Source organism: Melanotaenia boesemani, chromosome 1 (genome assembly GCF_017639745.1).
Source record: "Melanotaenia boesemani isolate fMelBoe1 chromosome 1, fMelBoe1.pri, whole genome shotgun sequence".
NCBI classification, from domain to species: domain Eukaryota; kingdom Metazoa; phylum Chordata; class Actinopteri; order Atheriniformes; family Melanotaeniidae; genus Melanotaenia; species Melanotaenia boesemani.
In genome coordinates, this window is record NC_055682.1 from 40,292,395 (window position 1) to 40,315,042 (window position 22,648).

General features: G+C 41.3%; 1 protein-coding gene across 1 annotated transcript; it reads right to left on the reverse strand.

The window, feature by feature from the left end:
• Positions 1 to 3,605: 3,605 nt before the first annotated feature.
• On the reverse strand, positions 3,606 to 9,870 carry LOC121652341 (lamin-L(III)-like). Its single transcript, XM_042005125.1, has 8 exons — positions 9,697 to 9,870; positions 8,359 to 8,484; positions 8,049 to 8,219; positions 7,131 to 7,256; positions 4,911 to 5,014; positions 4,583 to 4,802; positions 4,235 to 4,342; positions 3,606 to 3,665 (listed from the first exon to the last, which is right to left on the reverse strand). Exons 1-8 carry the CDS (start codon positions 9,868 to 9,870, stop codon positions 3,606 to 3,608), a joined length of 1,089 nt encoding a protein of 362 aa, XP_041861059.1.
• Between the last annotated feature and the right edge of the window lie 12,778 nt (positions 9,871 to 22,648).

Here is a 22,648-nt window from a genome sequence, read left to right on the forward strand (position 1 = left end):
GTTATTATGTGTGAAAACAAAAAAATGTGTCCTGCCCCTCACCCGTTGGTGGAAACGGAGGTTAAATGAACCCTGAGTAACTCCATGACTTACTCTGGTGTGTGAGGATGACTCAACATTGACATGAACAAACTGGAATCTATCAGATAAATATGACTTCAACCAGCCAAATTCGTTAAAACCCAATAAAGTTTAATCCCAGAATATTCAAGCCTCTCTAACAGAATGTTGTGATCAATGGTATGGAAAGCAGCGCTGAGATCCAGACAGTGGTTCTTTATCTGAGGGGGGGGGCAGATGTTGGCTGATCTGGACTGACAACTGAAATTTCCCTTGTCATAACATCCCTACACCCAGAGACTGGCCTTGTCTGCCTCTGGTCATCATGGCTGAGCTAATGGTACCACTGAAAGAGGATGGAAGCTAAATTTGAGGAGTAAATGGTCCTGTTTTTTGAGGAGTAAACTTGGTCCTGCACTATCTCAGGATCTTGTTCACGAGTGCGGGCAGGATGGAGCAGGAGATCGACAGGCGAATCGGTGTGGCATCTGCAGTGATGAAAATCCAAGAAAAATGGAAGGAAGGAAGGAAGGATGGATAAATGAGCTTTGTGGATTTCTACTACATAGTCCCATCTGATGGAATAAGTGCATGAACATCGAAACATAGAAGAACCATAGCAACAACTGGCAAAAAATTAAGAAGAATCATAGTAACAATCAGAAAACACAATACAGGAAGAGGATATATTGGACGCAGGAATGATGGTGGTCTTGGGATTATTAACATAAAAAGCCAGAACTGAAAAAAATAAGACTGGAGATGGCATGAACATGGACTTTATTTACTTCCTTGTTTCCCTGCCAGCTCGCTCTCTGATTGGCTACTTTCCGTACCATGTCACCATCCACGCAATCACAATACACAAGCCATCAGCGTTCCTCAGAAATCGGCTCTGAAATATTACCGGCTCTGTAATGTTCAATATTCCCAATTGTTGGGTACGACCCGTTTTCGGGGTGAATTATCTGGACAAATCTGCTCGTAACACACCACAGACCAAATGGTGATTGGACAGGGAAATCTTTTGATGATCGGGCGTTTGCCGTCTGAGGTCCAAAAGAGGCAAAATTGGGACAAACAGCCCAAAAATGGTTGTCTACCAGGCCTTAGTGGGCCTTGAGGACCAGTGTTGTAGACCTCTGATTTAAAGTAAGACCTTTTTTGTGAGCATCCCCATCCACTTATGGGTTATCCCCAGCACAGAATCATCCTTCAGAATCAGTTTGTTCAGCTTTTTTAAATTGATAAAATGTAAATGAAAGTATCAAATAAATAAATATATCAATTTGTGCTGGGCATGTTAACACGTTAATCCCGCATTAACGCAATGCTTAATTAACGCCGTTAATTTTTTTTAATCGCGCGTTATTTTATTTAATTTTTTTTTTGCTGGCCGCTGGCTTTGATGACAGAAACATGGCGTCCATGTCTCTCTTCCCTGCTGCAGCCGTGCGTCTGATGTAATCAGGAGAGAGCGGGTTTATTAAAAAGAAGAGACGTTTTCTGTCTGGAACTTAAGAAGAAGAACCGACTTTTCTCTTTGTCAAAATACATGCAGATGGACAGAACATCGTGATTTTTGGACGAGAAACTTTTTTTTATGTATTTTTTATTTTTTTTTAATAAATACGGTTTTAATTTATGCAAGACAGCAAAGGTAAGATATGCTTTCTCACATTTACAAACGTGCAGCATAAATCGGGTCTTCTTCTGCCTCTGGTTCGGTGAATCTTGGTCTCATTGAGATGAAACTTCCAGCTGTGGAATCTGTGAGATGTGAGCTTTCAGTAGAGGAGTCATTTGTTCGTGTTCATGCCGTGGGGTGGACACGGGGAGACATCTTTTGTGTTTACATATTTTTCGGACTTTGTGCAGCTGCTCTTTAAACTGTTTGTCTTAACTGTGTTTGGTGGTGATAGAAATGGTTTTACTGAGCTGGTAGCTGAGATTCTGGACTTTCTGTGGATACCACACATGTTTATAGTTACATCTACAGACCTGATGTTACACCCGGAACGAGATGTTAACCTCTTAACTCCCGGTGGTAGCGGAGGCTGAAAATTAAAGTTTAGAGAAATTATAGATCAGAAACCTGGATAATGAAGCAGTGAAGGTGCATGGATGGAAGTTATTGTGCATATTGTGAATATTTCTCTCTCCTCACCATCTAGAAGCTGTGAGATTCTCATCCTGCTTTCTGTCTGTTCACCTGATGCTGATATTCATCACATATTGTTCCTTCTGTGTTTAGAAGGAAGCAGCTTCACAGCTTTAAATTCATCCTGCTGACTTTTTACCTTTTTAGTTAGTAAATCCTGAACATTTCATCCTTCTTTCTCATAAATATTCGGTTTTATAAATTGTGACAACCCCAGAGCAGGCTGTATTTTGTCTGTTTCTGGGGGCTTTAACTTTTGCTTCCAGCCCTGTCTCCTGCTCTGCCTCCTCCTCTCTCCGCCTCTGTCCTCCTCTTCTCAGGTGGCCAGTCTGCTGCTCCAGTCCTCCCGCGCTACCTGGCGGGGGCGTGGCCCGCTTGGGATTAAATACCAGGCCGTTCACACCTGCGGCCCCTTGCGCTCTCTGCTCGCGCCAGCCCGGTCATCTGCAGCACTCCTTTTCCTTTGCTTGTGCAGTCATTAATTTGTCCACTTTAGCTTTCACACACACCTTCCCACCACCAACACTCCCATACACTACTGATGCTACAGACTATACACATAGGATACACTGTTAATCTCCGTTTATTTAATTTGGTCACTTTCTTTAAATAAATTATACTTTAATTGGCATCCCTTGTTGTCCCGCTTCCTTTTTGTCAAGCTCTCACGAGCCGGGCTTGACAAAATGGGGGAATGTCTGTTGCTGCATGTTTTCTAGTCACCCTGCCGCGTTGAGGTAAGTGCTGTTTGGACACGCATTGGCCGGGAGTTCCCTGTTAGGCTTAGGGCACCTTCCCCTTTGGGATTGTGTCGTTTTTTGTTTGGTAGTGTTGCGGGGAGTGGTTAGTGTTGGTTGCTTCGGCAACCATCTCGGGGGCAGTCCGTGGGGTCGCGTGCGGCGGTCTGCTGCAGGGCGCCGTGTGTCCCGCTGGTTTTGTGCTTAATCATCCCGCCACAGAACTGCATGAAGGCTAGGGTCCAGTTTGGCTATTTTTGGTTAGGCAGTTAGAGGGAACTTTCCTGGGGCAATGCTTGCTGGACATGTCTGTCTGATCAGTGCAAAGCTTACTCTGGGGTGAAGTTGTTTGTTAAAGATGGACTTGTCTGCGTTTTCTGAAGCGCCTAATGCGGCATTTTTGGGTACCTTTTAAAGGGATCAGTTGGTTGAAATAGCTGGTCATTATGCTATTGATTTGTGGGATGGGATGCTTAAGGATGAGCTAAAAGCGTTTATTTTGTTGTCTTTGTTTGGAATGGGGGTGTTTCAGAAAGTGCCAGGCAGTGCAGCGGCTGCGAAGCCGGCGCCGTCAGTGACGCGCGGGAATGCGCTCACGTTTGAGCAGCAGGTGCAATGGCTGCAGTTGGAATTGGAGCAGACCTGGCTCAGAGTTTTGGATAGAGAGTCGTGTCTTTCCGCGGCGGTCGGGACAGATATGTCTGGGTCTGCGCACGCGCGTGAAAGCACAGATTTTAGTATGTTTAAGCTCTCATAGCTAACTGAAAGTTATTGTTGCAAATATTTCAATAATAAAAGCAGATATTGATTTCATAATAAGTGAAAGCACAGTTTAACTACATGGTCATTTAATGAATATTTTTAAATATTATTTGAGAAAAATAACTTAATAACTTAAATGAGCAAGATTACAATTATTGGTATGAATGTTGGTTTTGATTAATTTTCAATTAACTGCCCAGCCCTAACTCAAGGCCCTCTTGGTACAATCATACTGCAACATGAACTCTATATGGAGAAAAACGGCTGTCTAATCCTGCATCTGGTGTAAAATGATTATATCAATGTATTCTAAAGTTAAGATTTCACCCAGCTCCATAAAGTACAGAGGAGACGAGGATGCAGCAGAAAATAACCACAAAGGACATCTCATTGACGTGGAGTTCAGCATCTCCAACTTTTCACCTGGAGGACCACCCTCACCCCCGAGCCATGACAAATCCAAACATAACCCCTCGAATAGAGTAAAATTACTGTAGAAGGATTCAGGACTCACTGTGATCGTCTGTCCAGCAGCCAGAATGCAGGAGGAGGGGATGTGGAAGGATATCTCACCAGATTCTGAATATTTCTGCTGAACCACCCAACCACCGAGCGGCTGTTCCTGGAAATGCACACAGCAGAGCCCAGCTGTAGTACTTCTTTTTATAGGAAGCACATTCATCTTTGGCCAAAAGTTGACAAAGACAGAAACAATGGATTTTAAAAATGTATTTAACAACTTAATGCCTCTAGAAGGAGAGTCACTGAGCAGAGCCTGTAGGTACAGCACGCACACACAAAAGCCTGAAATTTTGTGGGTCATCGTGCATGAAGGTTAGACATTTTTATTATTCAGTCTTACCGAGTCAGAGTTGTTCTTCAGTTTAATATATTTTCCTTCTACGCTGATCTCTGCCACATTAATAACGCCGCTCTCGGCTGAACAGCTAGACATTTTGTAGGCGGGCGAGCTTCCAGAAGCTTCCTCGTGTTTCCTTTTCTTCCCTCTCAACTTGCGGCTGCAGCGTTCTTGTGTTCCAGATACAGACGATTGCTGGGGAGGGCTGGGGGATAGCTTTAGCCTAACGAACAAAGACAAAACACTTCTAAAAAGGACAACAAGAGACAGATCCAGGAACCCTGGTACATGTTTAACACACAGCTGCAGGCAGATCCGTTTGAAGCCGTACCTCTGCTCTTCCACCTCAAGCATCTTCCTGTAGGTGTTGATCTCCAGGTCCAGAGCCAGCTTAACATCCAGAAGGTTCTCGTAGTCTTCCAGCTGGGTGGACATCTGACTCAGATTTAAAAAAAAAAAAAAAAAAAAAAAGCCCTCCAGATCACTGATTTGAAAACTATTGAATGATTAAAAACGGTTGTGATGAAAAACAGCGTTTCACTATTTCTGGCTGCTGACCAGAAGCTCCTCTGTACTAAAGTTAGCATCAAGATGTTCAGATCAGCAAGTTTAGACGGTGAGCGCTGAGGGAATCACAGGACACTCCGACACTAGCTCACAAATCAGTTCAAAAACAGATGATCATATCCGTTCAGACTCAACCTGAAACCGACCTGATAAAGTTTCCAATGATCTTCTCATGGCCTCAGAGAAAGGCCTCCTGTCTGGCTCAGCTTGTTAGAGCTCAATGCTGCATTCGACACCATTAATCACAACATTCTGCTACAGATGCTCAAACATGTTCTTGGGATTAAAGGAGCTGCATTAGGCTGGTTTAATTCATATTTATCAGATGTCAGTTTGTTCATGTGAAGGGCAAGTCTTCCTCATAAACCAGTGTAAGTCATGGAGTTCCTCGTGGTTCTGTACTTGGACCGATACTGTTCATCTTCACGTTATACATGCTTCTTTTAGGTAAAATAGACAGCATGGTATGAAATGAAATGAATGAAATGAAATGAAAAATACTTTATTAATCCCAAAGGGAAATTCAATATTGTAGTAGTAGTAATTTTTTTTTTTTTTTTTTTTTTTTTTTTTTAAACAATCACATTAATTAATTAAGGGCTTTGTTCTTCAGCCTGATAGCTGCTGGAAGGAAGGATCTTCTGTATCTCTCTGTCTTGCATCGGACTTGAACAAGCCTCCCACTGAACACACTCTGTTGTTTCGTCACGGCGTTGTGTAGAGGGTGTGAAGGATCTTCCATTATCTTCGTCAGCTTGTACAGAATTCTTTTTTTGATGATCAACTCCAGCGGCTCCAGAGTTACTCCAAGCACAGATCCAGCTTTCTTGATCAGTTTGTTAAGTATAAACTTACATTTCTATGTGTGACGACAGGAAAACAAGCAGGCCTACTATTACAGTCTACAGTAGGCTGGCGTAGGGAAAACGCCAGTAAATGACATGTTATAACAGCACTAATCTCTCTTATTTCATCACAGATGATACTCAGATATACTTATACTGGTACTTATATACCAGTTTGTCAGATTACAAAGATGTCTTAAAGACAAAGACCTGGATGACTGGAACATTCCTAAAAGTTAGTCTGGAGGACTGCGTTCAGTTGAGTGGGAATAAAAAAAAAAAAACTACCTTCTTTTAGTTTGCTTTCATACTGCTCTTTACTCAAGTGGACCAAAGAACCTGGATGTCATGAAGTTACAACATCTGCTCACTACGGGGCGATATTCCTAAAAATGATCACTGACCAACAAGAAAAATAAATAAGGCTCTATCGCTGTGTTTCCATTGCAGGTTTTCACAAACTAAAAGTGATATTTCTAAAACTTTGACAAAGTAAATTGGGATTTGCAGGTGTTTCCACTGAATGGTGTTTAGGACATTAGCTGTAACTCTCGTAAAATCTCGTCCCGCGAGACTCCACTGAGGAGGATGGCGATTTCCAATTCCTCCCTTCAAACTCTGCATTTCGCTGTTTGCTATCAAGGATGATGGTTATATACATTTTTTTCCTCTGTTTGTAAAAAAGATTTCCATCTCTTCCGTGCAGACATACCGCGCCATCTTCAGTTGAAATGTACTGGAAGCAGAACCTTCAGTTATCGGACCCTTCTCCATGGAACCGGTTCCCAGTTGGGCTTCAGGAAGCAGACCTGCTCTCTAATTTCATTTTTGACTAGTTTATAGTTTGCTTGGGAGGCCTTAACCATCCCTGGGGGACCTCCCATAATTCACTGTGCACCTCTCCATATTCTACTCCTTTTCTTCTTTACCTTCCATGTATACACTGCACTTCGTTTGGTTGCTTCGTGCAGACACCGTGTCGGTCATTGATCAAGTGCAGTCAAAAATCCCAACAGAAAAGCAGAATCAGTCAGATGTGGGTGGTAACTCAGCTCTGCAACCAGACTTCCAGCATAGCTATTTGGAGCAAAGAGGTTCATCATGTTTTAACTTCCTGCTAAATAACCGAGTGGACTTACATCTTTCTGGTAGTGCTGGAGCTGAGAACTGAGCGTCTCCGCCCTGAGCTTAGTGGTCTGCAGCTCCTCTCTGGTGGCTAATGCGACGTTGTTTTTCTCCAGTGCAGCCTGCTGAGCGTTCTGCAACTGAAAGGACAAAAGGATTTAGATCAGGGGTGTCAAACGTATGGCACCGGGGCCAAAACCGCCCCACTAGAGAGTCCAATCTGGCCAGTGGGATGAATTTGGTAAATATGAAAACAGAAGATATTAAGTAATATTCTAGTAAAATTAACTAATCTCTAATGTGTCCAAACATTACCAAGACAGGAGCAGAACTTCTAACTTCTCCATCTTTCTGACTTAATAAAAGTGACTTCAGTTTGTATGATGAGGTGAGACAGTTCAGGTGGTCAGGATGACTACACACATGTGGAAATGTACACGTATGTACATTTAATACAACTTCTAGATCTGGAACAGCTACTCTGATCATCATGTGAAATACTGGATTTTTTTCCCTTCCAGATACCTGGAATTAAATGTTTGGTGAAACCCAGGAAACCAGTTGTGTGTATATATGCTAAGATCTCGCCGAGCCTCTGTAATTCATGCATGTAGGGTCACGTTACTGGAAATGACAAAAAACAAATCTCCAAGTTTTATGAATCAATATTGTAGTTTTTTTCCCTTTAAAAATTATTAAAACCAGTAAGTCATATTTTTAAACCCCGCCCTACTTTTTCTCCTTTGTATTAAAGAAAAATGTGGAGTTTATTATTTCTAGGTCATTACATTACTGGTCTGACCCACCGGAGACCAGTTTGAGCTGAATGTGGAATCTGAACTAAGATGAGTTTTAGAGCAACCAGCAAAACAAAAAAAGGAGGCTCAACACATCTGGCATCCTGAACATGAAACTAATGTCTCTGCTTGAACCTTTGAGGTGAAAGTCCTTTGGAGCTCTTCTTTGTACTGCTGCAGCTTGGAGTCATGGTCCTCACGCAGCTGCTGCATCGCCTCGGCCAGTTTACTCTCAAACTCTCTTTGTCGTCCTGATTCCACCTCCACAAGACGACTTTCATGTCTGCTCCGAACCTGTAGAATCTCCTACCAACAACACAGAATATTCAAGTATGAACATCTGACACACAATACAGATTAAATGAGAGGAGAACAACTGATTAAAAAGTCTTTTAAAGCCATCGGTGCCAGCTTGGAGGTGCAGCTTTCAACATGTCCACGTTACCTGCTCACTAATGTTCCTCTGGAGGTCGAGCTGCTCTTTCAGTGTTTGTGCCTGATTCTCCATGTCTACCCTTCTTAAGATCTCAGAGCTCAGCTGGTTCTTTGTTTCTCCCAGCAGGCTCTCCATCTGGTGACAGAGTTTAATAAAACATGTTAATAACCGACACACTGAAAATGTCCTTTTAGTTGTTCAAACTAAACCTGTTCAACTTCCTGTTAACATATCTAACCAGCCAATCACGCGGCAGCATGTAGTCATGTAGCCATGGTGATGGCGACTCGCTGAAGTTCAAACTGAGCATCAGAATGAGGAAGAAAGGAGATTTAAGAGACTTTAAACGTGGCATGGTTGTTGGTCTGAGTGTTTACTGGGATTTTCTCAAACAACCATCTCCAGGGTTTACAGAGAACGGTCTGAAGAAGAGAAAATATCCAGTTGTTGATGCCAGAGCAGAATGGACAGACTGGTTGGCGATGGTAGAAAGGCAACAGGAAGTCCAATAAGCACTGGTCCCAACCAATGTCTGCAGAACATCTCTGAACACACAACACGTCCAGCCTTGAAGCAGATGGGCTCCAGTAGCAGAAGACCACACCGGGTGCCTCCTGCCAGCCAAGACCAGGAAACTGAGGCTACGATTCAGACACACTCACCAACACTGGACAATAGAAGATGGAGAAACATTGCTGGTCTGATGAGTCTTTATTTCAGCTCCACATTCAGATGTTAGGCTCAGAATCTGCTGGAAACATCATGAAAACATGGATCCATCCTGCCTTGGATCAACACTTCAGGCTCCTGGTGGTGTAATGGTGGGGGGATATTTTCTTGGTCCACTTTGGGCCCCTTAGTACCAACGTGGCCTGGTTTAACCAGCACAGCCTACCTGAGTATTGTTACTGACCATGTCCATCCCTTTATGACCACAGTGGAGCATCTTCTGATGCTACTTCCAGCAGGATAATGCACCATGTCACAAAGCTCAGATCATCTCCACCTGCTTTCTAGAACATGACGATGAGTTCACTGGACTCCAACAGTCACCAGATCTCAGTCCAGTAGAGCAGCTTTGGGATGTGGTGGAACGGGAGATTCTCATCATGGATACAGCCGACAAACCTGCAGCAACTGTGTGATGCCGTCATGTCAATATGGAGAAAACCTCTGAGGAAGGTTTCCACCACCTGCTTCCATCTATCACACCAAGAGTTAAAAAAGAGGTACTAGAAGGTGGTCATAAGGTGGACGGTGAGTGGATTTTTGGCCATTACTGCATAGAACGGCCCTATCAGGAGAATATTTCATCATAACAGTACCATCCTAGAAGTGACTTCATACATTTTCCATCTGGCCCTGCAGGTCTGTCAGTTCGCTGCCGAGTTTCCTCTTCTCAGACAGCAGCGCGGTGTGCTCTGCATCCTTGGAGTTCAGGTTTGCTTCAGCTTTCCTCCACTGAGTTAATGCATTGGTCAGGTCATCCTCCTTCTTCTGATTCCTGAAAGAGGTCAGCATTATTTACAATTCCTTCAAATCACAGCACAGATAAACATGACAGTGTAGTTCTGCTCTTCAAAACTCTAAAGCAATTTCACGAATAAACAGCTCGTTTGTTCTTAATTTCTCAAAAATGATGGATTTGCATTTGTATTTAATATTTGTATTTTTTTTATTTTTTTTAATGTGCTTTTCTCCCTCTTTTTTTCATCACTGATCTCTGCTGAAGGATTGTCTGCATTGATCCAGTAACCATGTGGTCTGCGTGTGTGCTTACATCTCCAGTCATATTCAAATTCACTGCCAGGATATAGATTCAGATATTGATCAAATCTGTTTTATCTTTTCTAAAGAAAAAAAAAGAAAGAAAGAGAATTCTTTCTTCACAGATGTTGACACATATACACTATTGTCTGAAACCACACTGAGCACCAACCTATTGATTGCAATGAGACAGACTAAATTAATAACGTCTATATTTAATATTATAGATAATAAAGTGTATTTTCTACTATATTTACTATAGTATATTGTACTTAAAGAAGAACAGCATAAAATATAAGATAAAACCTTATTAATCCCACAACAGGTAAATTTGTGTGTTACTATAACTCAACTACAGATAAAAAAAAAGAGGGAGAAAAGCAGATTAAAAAAAATAAAAAATACAAATATTAAATACAAATGCATAGAATGAAAACTATATACCACAGTAACTGGTGTTCTATGTACAAGCACACACAGTATGCATTAAGGAGGAAGGGTTATGGACATATGCAATTAGTATCTGTATGTATGGACAATACAATGGATCCTGAAGAAAGACTTTTCTCTGCTGTTGGAGAGACTGTGTCAATTGGGAGCACACTATGTTTACATTTCAGGACCCATTCCTACAGCGGGTAAAGGAATTGAACTTTTCAGTAGACTTCTTGGCCTGAACACATGGTTATCAAACGCATGTATCACCCATGGGATAAAGTTCATTGATAACTTCAATATCTTTTGGAACTGATGGTGTGCATCCAAATCTAACTGGATGCAGATTACTTGGTGCACACTTGCGTCATGCTGTTGGGACGGCAAACCCAAACATGATGTACAGATAAGAGCGAAGGACACAGCAGAGAGGAGATCAACTCCCAGCTCTCCCCCCTCACCAGACCCTCTTCTCCACAAGGTCTTAAAAGGATGTCTCTATCCAGGTCTGAACCCCAGCGACCACCATCTACCAAGAAATACAAGAAATTCAATAATGTATTGAATCGATCTAATCTGTTAACTGTACCTTGTATAACTCAGAATACAACAGAGACCAGAGTAAACTTCAAAAAACTAGCTGTACTAAATGTTAGATCTCTGTCCAACAAGTCACTGTTAGTTAATGACTTCATAATTTCTCACAGTTTAGATTTTCTTTTTCTGACAGAAACATGGTTAACAGAAGACACAAGTGCTACAGTTCTTAATGAAACAGCACCCCCTCATTTTAGTTTTATGAATAAATGTCGAAACGGGAGGAAAGGGGGAGGAGAAGCTGCCTTATTTAAAGATTCATTCCAGTGTAAAGAAATTTCATTTGGTGATTTTACTTCTTTTGAATATCTTAGTTTTATTTTAAGGGGCATTCCTAAAATTTTATTTCTAATCATCTACAGACGTCCAGGACATTGTGCAAATTTTATTGATGAATTTTCTGAATTGTCGGTTATCTCTACTGATTTTAACCATTTCATCTTAACTGGGGATTTTAACATTCACATAGATAACATGACGGATGGTAATGTCAAGGAATTTTCTTCCATATTGGATGTTTGGTTTGTGGCAACATGGAAAAGAACCGACCCACATTCGAGGTCACATTCTGGACCTGGTTATTTCAAAGGGTGTGGAAATTTTTTCTGTAGCTGTCACTGACTTGGCCTTGTCTGACCATTTTTGTATTTTGTTTGATTTACTGATCACTCAGAATGTCCAACCAACCTGCTTCTCCGTTAGGAAGAGGTATATTAATGAAAGAACAAGTGCTAAGTTTGTGGAGGCCATAGCTATGTTACCAACAACCAGTGCAGAGTCAGTTGATGGACTCCTGGATCATTTCAATCTGAAAGTCTTGAATGTAATGGATGCTGTTGCACCAATAAGAATCAAGAGCAACTTGATCAAACAGAAAACACCATGGAGAAACACCACTGTGGTTACCAGCCTAAAAAGAGAAAGCAGAAAAACTGAGCGGAAATGGCGGAAAAATAAACTTCAAATTTACTATGAGCTGTACAAACAAAGCCTGCGTAACTATAACAATGAGCTGTGAAAGGCCAGAGAGCTGCATTTATCTGAAATGATTAACAGGAATGTCAACAATTCTCGCACTCTGTTTGCTATGATTGAAAAACTTACTAATCATCCTAAACAGATAAGCCTTGAGCTCCTTTCCACTGAGAAATGCAACCAATTTACCAACTTTTTTAGCCAAAAAATTAAAACAATTAGGCAAAATATTAATTCCACACAGTCAAACAAGAAAACTAGTCTGTGTCTAAAACCCGGAAATAATTCTGATATATCACAATTTAAAATGGTGAATTTAAAAGTCCTACAAGAAACAGTCTGGCATTTGAAATGAACAACATGCACTCTGGACATGATACCATCCGACTTTTTAAAAACAGTTTTTACCTCAGTAGAAAGTGATCTCCTACTGATAGTTAACAGCTCACTGGCATCAGGCATTTTTCCCAAGTCACTAAAGATAGCTGCTATTAAGCCTCCTAAAGAAAAGGACTCTAGACACCTCTATAATGAACAACTATAGACCTGTCTCTAACCTCTTTTATTTCCAAGATTATTGAAAAAGTTGTATTTCACCAGCTTCATGACTTTTTAAATGAAAGTGGAAATCTTGATAAATTTCAGTCCGGCTTCCGACCTCATCACAGCACTGAAACAGCTCTGGTCAAAGTGCTAAATGACATTAGGTTGAATACTGATTCTGGTCAAGTATCAGTCCTGGTTCTGTTGGATCGCAGTGCTGCGTTTGATACTGTAGATCACAGAATCCTGTTGCATAGGCTGGAAAACTGGGTTGGACTTTCTGGAGCGGTCCTTAACTGGTTCAGGTCCTATTTAGAAGGCCGGAGTTATTTGTTACGATCGGCAGCTATGAATCCGAGCGAGTGGCCATGACTTGTGGAGTCCCCCAGGGGTCAGTCCTTGGACCTCTTCTGTTCAACTTGTATATGCTCCCTTTGGGTAAAATATTACAGAACTATAGCATTAGTTATCAAAGTTATGCAGATGATACACAACTTTATGTGTCTCTGTCACCAGATGACTGCAGTCCAATAGACTTAATGTGTCAGTGTCTGGAGCAAATAAACACCTGGATGAGGGAGAATTTTCTACAATTAAATGAAGACAAAACTGAGATTATTCTGTTTGGTAGCAAAGAGAAGAGGGTCAGCATTGGCAAACACCTGGAGACTCGGGCTCTTAAAATCACCAACCAAGTTCGTAACCTGGGAGTGTTGATAGACTCAGACCTGACTTTCAGCAGCCACATCAAAGCTGTCACTAAGACAGCTTTTTACCAGCTCAGAAACATCAACAGAATTAAAAGTTTAGTCTCCCAGAAAGACCAAGAGAAACTCATCCATGCATTCATCTCCAGTAGACTGGATTACTGTAATGGTCTTTAACAGGACTTCCTAAAAAGAGCATTAAACATCTGCAGCTCATCCAGAATGCTGCTGCTAGAGTTTTAAGCAGGACTAAGAGATCTGAACACATCACACCAGTTTTGAAATCTTTACACTGGCTTCCAGTCAGTCACAGAATAGATTTTAAAACCCTTCTGCTTGTTTACAAATCCCAGAATGGTTTAGGCCCAGAATACATCTGTGATATGTTCAGAGAATATAAACCTAGCAGAGCTCTTAGGTCCAAAGACTCTGGTCAACTAGTCCAGACCAGAGTCCAGACTAAACATGGAGAAGCAGCATTTAGCTGTTATGCTGCAAACAAATGGAACAAACTGCCAGTGGAGATTAAACTTTCCCCAAATGTAGACATTTTTAAATCTAGGTTAAAAACATTTCTTTTCTCATGTGCCTATGCATGAAATCTGCACGGTAACTTTTTTTTTTTTTTTTTTTTTAACTTGCTTTTAATCATTTTAATATCATTTATTATTTTATTGTGATTATGTGTTGATTATGTGTTGATGCCTTTTACTATTCTAAATATCTGTAATATCTTTGTTTTATGTAAAGCACTTTGAATTGTCCTGTACATGAAATGTGCTATACAAATAAACTGCCTTGCCTTGCCTTGGCTTTTTCACTGAAGAACCAGTTCTTTTCAGCCATCCTGGTGAACTTCTACTGCTATCTGACTGTGTGAGACTGACTGTCTTACAGTCTGATATGGGAGCTGCTCTGCTGTGGATGTCAGGCAAAAACCGCTTGGTGCATCACAGAGACCCCTATTTCAGCCACTATACTGGACTCACAACACAAACGCACTGTACAGGAAGGGTCAGACCTCCTGAGGAGACTGCAGTCTTTTGGGGTGAAGGGAGCACTCCTGAGGACTCTCTACGACTCTGTGGTGGCATCTGCCTCCTGTATGGTGTGGTCTGATGGAGCAGCAGCATCACAGAGAGGGAGAGGAAGAAGCTGGACAAGGTGATCAGGAAGTCCAGTTCTGTCCTAGGCTGTAATCTCAGAGGTGGGTGACAGAAGGGTCCTGGTAAAACTGACACCCATGCTGGACCATGAATCACACCCCCTGCAGGACGCTCTGTCTGTGCTGGAGAGCAGCTTCAGTGGCACACTGATCCACCCTCACTGTTTGAAGGAGAGGTCTTTCCTTTCTGCCGTTGTCAGACTCTACAATGAACACGTGTAAATTGTTCCCATTACACCTGTGCAATATTTCTATCACTGCCATCACCTTTTGAAAACGTGTACGATATGTATGTGCAAGAATTACTATTTTTATCCAGCAATTCACAATACAGACTTTTTACTTCTCGTATTTATGAATATCTATATACTGTACGCACTCACTCTGTCAAACCATGTACTGTACATATTTTTTATAGTGTATTTAATTTGCTCATAGTCTATTTTATTTTATGTTACTTGTTGCAGTTTAAGTTTTTTAATGAGTTTACTGACTGACTGGTCTGTGTTACTCTTTTGTGCTCTTGTGTGATACCTTGTGTGCTACTGATAACTATACTTATGCTGATACAACAATGCAAAGGGACTAATAAAGATTTTTTCATTCATATTTTTATTTCATATTTTCATATACTCCTCCAAGGGTGATTTAGGACCAAGGATGTTTTAAGACATTAGGTTACGAATAGCCAATTACAATTTTAGACTAAGAGAAGCTAAGAGGGTAGCTAAATGCATGGCTTTCAAATGAGGGTGGCCACAGTAAGGGTACTAAACATCTAAATTCCATAAAATGCAGTGATGACTTCTGTGAACCGTGCAAGACACTTTTGGACTTGATTTGACATAAAAAAAATTGCAAAAAGACTAGGCATTTTATGCCAAAAAGCATTTATTGCCAGCAACACACAATCATTTCACCTAATAACAGCATTATAGAACAAAATTAAGGAAAGAACAGTTCACGTTCAACAGGCAATGAAACAGAGACATCCACTAAATTACTCTCGGTGTGCTGCAGACTCCAAAAATAAAACCAAACTAGAAAAAACGTGGAAGCTGTAATCCCCTCTGGGGCAATCCAGTGGATCAAACTGTGCTAAAATCTGCTCCATCAACTCTTCTGGTTCTACAAATTCAACAGAAGGCACATTAACTCTCTCTGGCCAGTCCAAGAGTTCTTGGTTTGCTCTGGGAATGGAAGTAAAATCTCCACTTGTGCCAGCATGATCCACTACAGGAACAGTGTCTGTGCTGCTAGGTCCACCAGCAGTAGGTGCAAAAAGGTCCTGCATTGCTGTGGGCTGACGACCCTGTTGCTGGAGACATCCCCTAACAAAAATCTGCAATTGGCTCATGTGGTGCTCAGTCCTCAAACCATGATGATTCCACTGTCTCATGAAATCCTGCAAGTCTCTGTTGATTCGAGGTAAATACACATAATGGAGAGAATTTTCTTTTGACCGGGCATGAGAGGCAACAAAAAATGGAATAATGCCATAAAGGTTTCCAAGTTTGGCAGACCTGTATAGTAGTTTACTTTTTCATCTCCAGAGAAGTGACAATGTTGTAGTGCCTGTAAATGAGTTCCACGTCAATGCCACTTGAATGAACAGAATTCAAAAGATGGTTAACCAGCTGTATGATGATGGTAACCATGACACTGATTTATTTTTAAGTCTGGTAAATTTTAAAAGTCAACGACAAAGAAAAAATGACAGGTGCGGGCATAATGAACTGAATGCTTCAATTCTGTAAATGTTTGTTTTACTTTTTATTTTTTGTAGAAAAGTTTCCATTTAAATGTGCTGTCTTACATAAACAAAAACCATTTTTACAATTGTGCAAATTTATTTAAAAACGCAATTAAAAACATTCAATTCTGTTTGAAAATGTTCAGAAATATTAAAACAATTAACTGTTAAATGGTCTTCCACTTTTGATCATATTTTGACATGGAACTCATTTACAGGCACTACAACATTGTCACTTTGAAGTTGTTGTCAAATGTATATGTGTCTGATCTGTGTTGTGAGCCAACTTTAGATTTTATGCACGCATAAATTACTGTGACCATATGACTGGACAATAAATTGACAAGCCTCTCCCAGGTCTAGTTGAGTGAAGTAATGAAACCAGCAAATATACAAAAACATGTAGTTTTCATTACACGCCAGTAGATGGCAGCACAAATCCATGGAAAGGCTGGTCTTCACCGTCTGATCTGATTTAATATTAAAAGTTAAAAATCTAACGAAGAATTACGGTTGTATTCAGAGTGAATGTTTTATGAATGAGGTCAGGTGTTAGGTGTCCGTGACACAATAAAAGTAGCATAAGGCTCAGTGTGTGAAAAATTTGTAATGTCCAGGATGAGATTTGAACCGGCGTCATCTAACAAGAAAAGAAGAACAACTTTAATGCCAGCAACGTCACCTCAGCACTACCTGTTTGGCTAAAATATTTGGCAAAAGATATATGTGACGGTCGGCCAATACACTCATGTTACAAGAAGATTCATTATCATAATTTAAACACAGAACGCCATTGCACGTTTTTACGTGATAGCGCGATGCAAAAGACAACGGGGTCGCGCGTAATTTACGCGCGTTCAAAACGAGACGCGTTCAAAACTGGACGCGCGTGCGCGTTCAAAACTATGGCAAGCCAAAGTGGTCAAAATTCGCCACTTTATTGGCGCGTTTGTAATTTAACGGCGTTAAATACGCCGTTTTGTGGTAAAAAAAAAAAAAAAAAAAAACGGCGTTAAAAGCGTCGTTTTATGTGGCAAAAACGGCGTTTTGTCGCACTTTTGTTTTGTGCAACTAAAACGCGCGTAAAAAGCGCCGTTTTGTTGTATTATAATTATCCCAGCCCCTTTTTTTGTACAGCCAGTAAAATTGAACCGTGATCATCCAATCAGTAAAGAATAAGAGCAGACCACTCCAGTTCATCACTGATCTCTGCTGAAGGATTGTCTGCATTAATCCAGTAACCCTGTGGTCTGCTTGTGTGCTTACATCTCCAGTCATATTCAAATGCACTGCCAGGATATAGATTCAGATATTGATCAAATCTGTTTTATCTTTTCTGAATAAAAAGAAAGAAAGAAAGAAAGAGAATTCTATCTTCACAGATATCGACATACATACATTATTGTCTGAAACCACACTGAGCACCAACCTATTGATTGCAATGAGACAGGCTAAATTAATAACGTCCATATTTAATATTATAGATAATAAAGTGTATTTTCTACTATATTTACTATAGTATATTGTACTTAAAGAATTATTTTATTATTATATTATTTTTATTCCCCCCACCCCCAAATTTCTGAATGTTTTTCCACTTTACTCGCTTAGTATGAAGAAGAGGAGGCCGGGCCATCTCACCGGGTGCCCCTACATAAGCCAGTCCAGCAGGAGGACCAGCCAGTCCAGCAGGAGGACCAGCCAGTCCAGCAGGAGGACCGGCCACACCAGCAGGTGGAGGTGCAGCTGCTGATGCTACCGCAGCAGCAGGAGGAGTTCACAGGAAAAAGACCAAAAAGGTGAAGCATCCGGTGAGCACTCCCATCAAAGGGTACTCACCCTGGAGCGAGGGCCAGGGACGGGGGAACCAAATGCGATTCATCGTGCTCCCCCCCAACATGGGTAAGTGTTCTCCATTTGCACCACCAACTTTGGTCTCCTTCCACTTGTGTGCAAACTTTAACCAGATCAATTATTTCTCCTTTTCAGAAGAGTACCTGGATACATACAGGTCCTTCCACGCTGGACTGAATCCTACAAGAAAAGTTTTGGAGAATGCCAGGTCCGAAGGGAGTCGGGTGAAGACCTTCCTATTTTACATGGAATACGGGCACTCCAGGTTGTGCAACTGGGTCTTCCTGGACGACATGCCTAGGATTCGAGGGTGGGTAAGGGCACTTTTTCATCTCTGACCCCTTTAGCCGTACACAGGAAAAAGAGAAGAAGATGCAGTTGTATTTTTAGGGAAAATTCACCCTGGTAACATATTATATATATAAGTGTGCTCTCTCTCTCTTCCTTTCCCCACTATTTCTTCTCTCTTCTTCTTTCATCCAACAGCTGGGTGCAGTCCCTGGTGAGGGGAGCAAAAATGAAAATCTCCACAGCTGAATTTTATTTTAAAAAATGCTTCAAACTTTATGAAGTATATGACTGAGACCCCTCCCCGAACCATCCGGCTCACAAAGGTTCAAATTTTTGCAGTCCAGCGTGAGATAAAAATGTGCATCAGGAATCTCCAGCTGGAACTTGTGGTCCATCAGATGGCAGTCAAGAGGGAGAAAGCGGAGAAGCTGCCGCCTCGTGAGGATCTCAAAACCTGCCTCACCCTGGCAAGGCAGAGGATCCCGGAGCTGCTGGGTAAGTTCCTCTTCTTAGTCTGTCTTCCTTTTAATTTAATATTAATTATTATTATTAATTTAATATTGACAAGCATATGCCTTCTCATCCATCAAATGACTGACAGAGATGATTTATCAATACAGTTTCATGCTGAGTGCTCTCTCTCTTTCCCTCCTCATCAGACGATCTGGAGAAAGAATACTTCAGCAGCAACCAGTTCCTCCTGTACAGTTTCCTCTACGGCCACCGGCCGGGCGTCTATGCCAACCTGACTGACGGCGAGGTCCTGGAGGCAGAAGTCTGGAGGAGAGGATGGCTTCCTCGTTTATGTAAGCACTCTGACACTCCTGCCCAGTGGTGTGAGGTGGACATGTTGGTGGATTGAAGGCTCACACATTTTCCCCCTCTCTGTCTCTGTGTGGAAAAACAGGTGAAAGAGCACAAAACCGTGAAAACATTTGGGGAAACACAAATGTTTTTAACTGTTGAGGAGTTCGGGTGGCTTCAGCGGTGGTTGGCCGTAAAAGCTGCCCTGAAAGAGGAGAAAAATTCTTTTCTCCTCTTTACAAAGAGCAAGGGGCCATCCAAAAACCTCAACACATATCTGCGTCTGGCCTGGCGGGAGATGGGGCTCCAAGGTGAAATTAATTTCACCCTGATAAGGACGGCAATCCCCACCTATGTAGGTTCCCACTCAAGCTCAATAATCGCTCACAGACAGACATGAAAACTCTGCTTTTATTGTCATTAATTGTCTGGCAGCCTGGAAGAGATGCCCAGCACCTCGGGCACAGCTGGGACGTCTCGGAAGAGGAAGAGCCGGGCAGAGGAGACTGACGAGGAGCCGAGTGAGGATGAGGGTGTTCCCTACGAGTTGTCGGCAGTGACAGAGGAGCAGCAGTGGAGGATAGAGGAGATGGAGGAAGAAGAGGAGGAGGAGGAGGAAGAGGAGAAAGCGGGAGAAGAGAAGGAGCAGGGGAAGGGACAGAAAGAAAAGAAAAAAAAGGTGTGGGTTCCCCTTATGCAAGGCTGACCTGGGCAGCTGCCCGGGCTAAGTGCTCAGTGATGCTCAGCCCACTTAAAATTAAGCAAATGAAGGAGGTGTCATCCAGAGTTAAAGACACAATTGCAAAGGGAAGGCTGCATATGTCAAAGTAGCGCAATATTTGTAAATAAATTTGTAATGAGTGGTTATTTTTCAACCACATTTTTTTAACTTGTTGTAAATAAATAGTTCATTGATTTGTTTATTTTTGCATTTGTTCATTTGTGTTAGTAGTTATTAGATATTATAGATCAGTTCAATTAGATTAGTTATTAGGTGTGTGTTTCCTGAAAATGTTCTGTTTGTTGTTAGTTTTGAATAAATTTGTTTAACGTTTCCTGATTTCTGTCTCACTGTGGACAAGGGGTGAAACGGGTCCAGTAACAACTAAACACAAGAAAAAATGAGGTAAAAACTTTAAATAGTAAGAGCTAAATAATTTTATTTAATTGAATGATACAAAATTAGAATGATTAAACTTTGCAGGCATTTCAAACAGGCAAAATACAAGTTTATGGATAAATAACATGTTTAAAAATCTAATACTTTAACATTGGAGGTCAGGTGCAGTACGTGGACAGAGGCTATGACTGGGTCATACTTTGTGTTAGAGGTTTGAAACTCAGTAGATGGACTCATATAAGTTCAGTGAGTGTGTGATATCAATTTCAGATCGATCTGTCCAGAAATGACCAAGTTATAACTGCTGTCCACGAACTGACGCCCACTAATAAAGTCTTACATGTGTACACATTATTTTCAAAAGGCCATAACTTCCCCAAATCTAAAGCGAAATGGCTCAAAATGAAATCTGGGGGTCCTTGTACCATGCTCAACAAGTGTGAGAAGTTTGGGGTGGATCAGACAAGCAGAAAAAGATCGTTAAACTGTACATTGGACATGTCTGCATAATAATATGGCGGCTGTCACGTTTGAGCTAATAACTCCCTTATTCCTGAACCAAAACGGCTGAATCTCCAGATTTATGTTCCTAAACCCCCCATGCTTGTGTGACATCAATTTCAGCTCGATCCAGAAATGACAAAGTTATAACCGCTGTACACGAACCTCACCTGAATCCCAATAATAAATTCTTAGTCGTGTACAGGTGAATTCAACAGTCATAACTCGGTCATACTTTAAGCTAGGGTCCCCAAATTTCTACCACTTGTCCATTGTGAACCCCTCCATAAGTCTTTCAACTTTGAAGAAAATCAGACAAAGTACAGTCCAGTTATGGCATTCGGAAGAAAAAAGTACACTCGTAAGACTTTATCATTGCGCCCCAGGTTGAGTTAGAGTACTCGGTCATAACTCCCCAGGTAACACACATACGTGGGGCCCAGATAGGTAGCAACTGGGCTGATATTTAGGCCCCAGTTGGGAAACCCAGCTTGGGCCCAGCTAATTTTGTCCTCAGTTTCCATGGTGGCCCCAAGTGTGTTTGCCCACATGGGCTTATGATGGGCCTTGGGTGGGCCCCACATTGTGCCCACCCAACAAATCTATGTGGGGCCCAGATGGGTCGCAACAGGTCTGGTAGTTTGGGCCCCAGCTCGGAAACCCAACTGGGACCCAGCTAATTTTGTCCTCAGTTTCCATGGTGGCCCCAAGTGTGTTTGCCCACATGGGCTTATGATGAGCCTTGTATGGGCCCCACATTGTGCCCAGCCAACAGATCTATTTGGGACCCAGATGGGTAGCAACAGGTCTGATATTTGGGCCCCAGCTGGCCTAGTTGATTTTGTCCTTAGTTTCCATGGTGACCATAAGTGCAGTTGCCTAGAGGGGTTGTTGATGGGTCTCACTTTATCCAATTAAATACTTTGTTTTTACCAGGATTGACAATTTCATGCACTTCTGGGTTAACATAGGTTTAGCCCCACAGCTACCGTTGTGGAGACCCTTGTCTTATGCATTTGTAGTTTATCAAAGCTAAACATCCTCCTAACAAAGCCTACATCAAGTTAAACAGAAGTAATTCACTGTACAACAAAATTTGTTCATATTTTTAATTAAAAGATTTACAATTCCCATGTTTTTCCACAACACAGCAAACCCCAGTGCAGTATTTTTACTCTGCCACCATTTCGTTGGCCCAGAAAAAAAAGGCAAAAAGACAAAACAGTTTTAGTTAATTTTCACTAGTTACAAATGTATCAGATCAATCATACATTTCAAATTACCTGCAGAGTAACATTCAGTTTGAGCTATGTTTAAAAACAGCAGTTCCACAGATTGAATGACGATAACATTGCGCAACAATCCAATTTTGTTTTTTAAATGCTCCAAACATCCATTTAACTGAAATTAGTTAATAAACATGTCTATGTGAAAAATTATTCTATCTGAGGCAAGCGATCAAAAACTTTTCAACTTCAATTCACAATGGCTGTCAAGTTTACTTTTCATTGATCAAACACAAACATGCTTAGTCAGCTGTTTGGTTGAATCACACAATTTATACACAACACTACACATAAAATGTTTTCAAATATAACCTAAAAGTTCCCTTTTGGTAAAAATAGTGTTTTGTTGTTTTTTTTTTTTTTTATTTTAAACATGGTCATGGTATGTTTTCGTTAGACATGAAAAAAACAGCCACCATTGATATTACTGGGGATTTCTGCATTGAATCAACCAACAGTCTTATGCTGGGCTTACACAAAACTATTTTCACAGTCACAGAC

Bases quoted from the DNA above. Each gene is read 5' to 3' on its own strand.
- LOC121652341 (XM_042005125.1), bottom strand. From the start codon at position 9,870: ATGCTGACCTCTTTCAGGAATCAGAAGAAGGAGGATGACCTGACCAAT. The intron at 7,257-8,048 runs GTTCAAGCAGAG...TTGTCCTTTCAG, and splicing joins AAAGGACTTTCACCTCAAAG to TTGCAGAACGCTCAGCAGGC. The intron at 5,015-7,130 runs GTAAGTCCACTC...AATCTGAGTCAG, and splicing joins TCCAGCACTACCAGAAAGAT to ATGTCCACCCAGCTGGAAGA.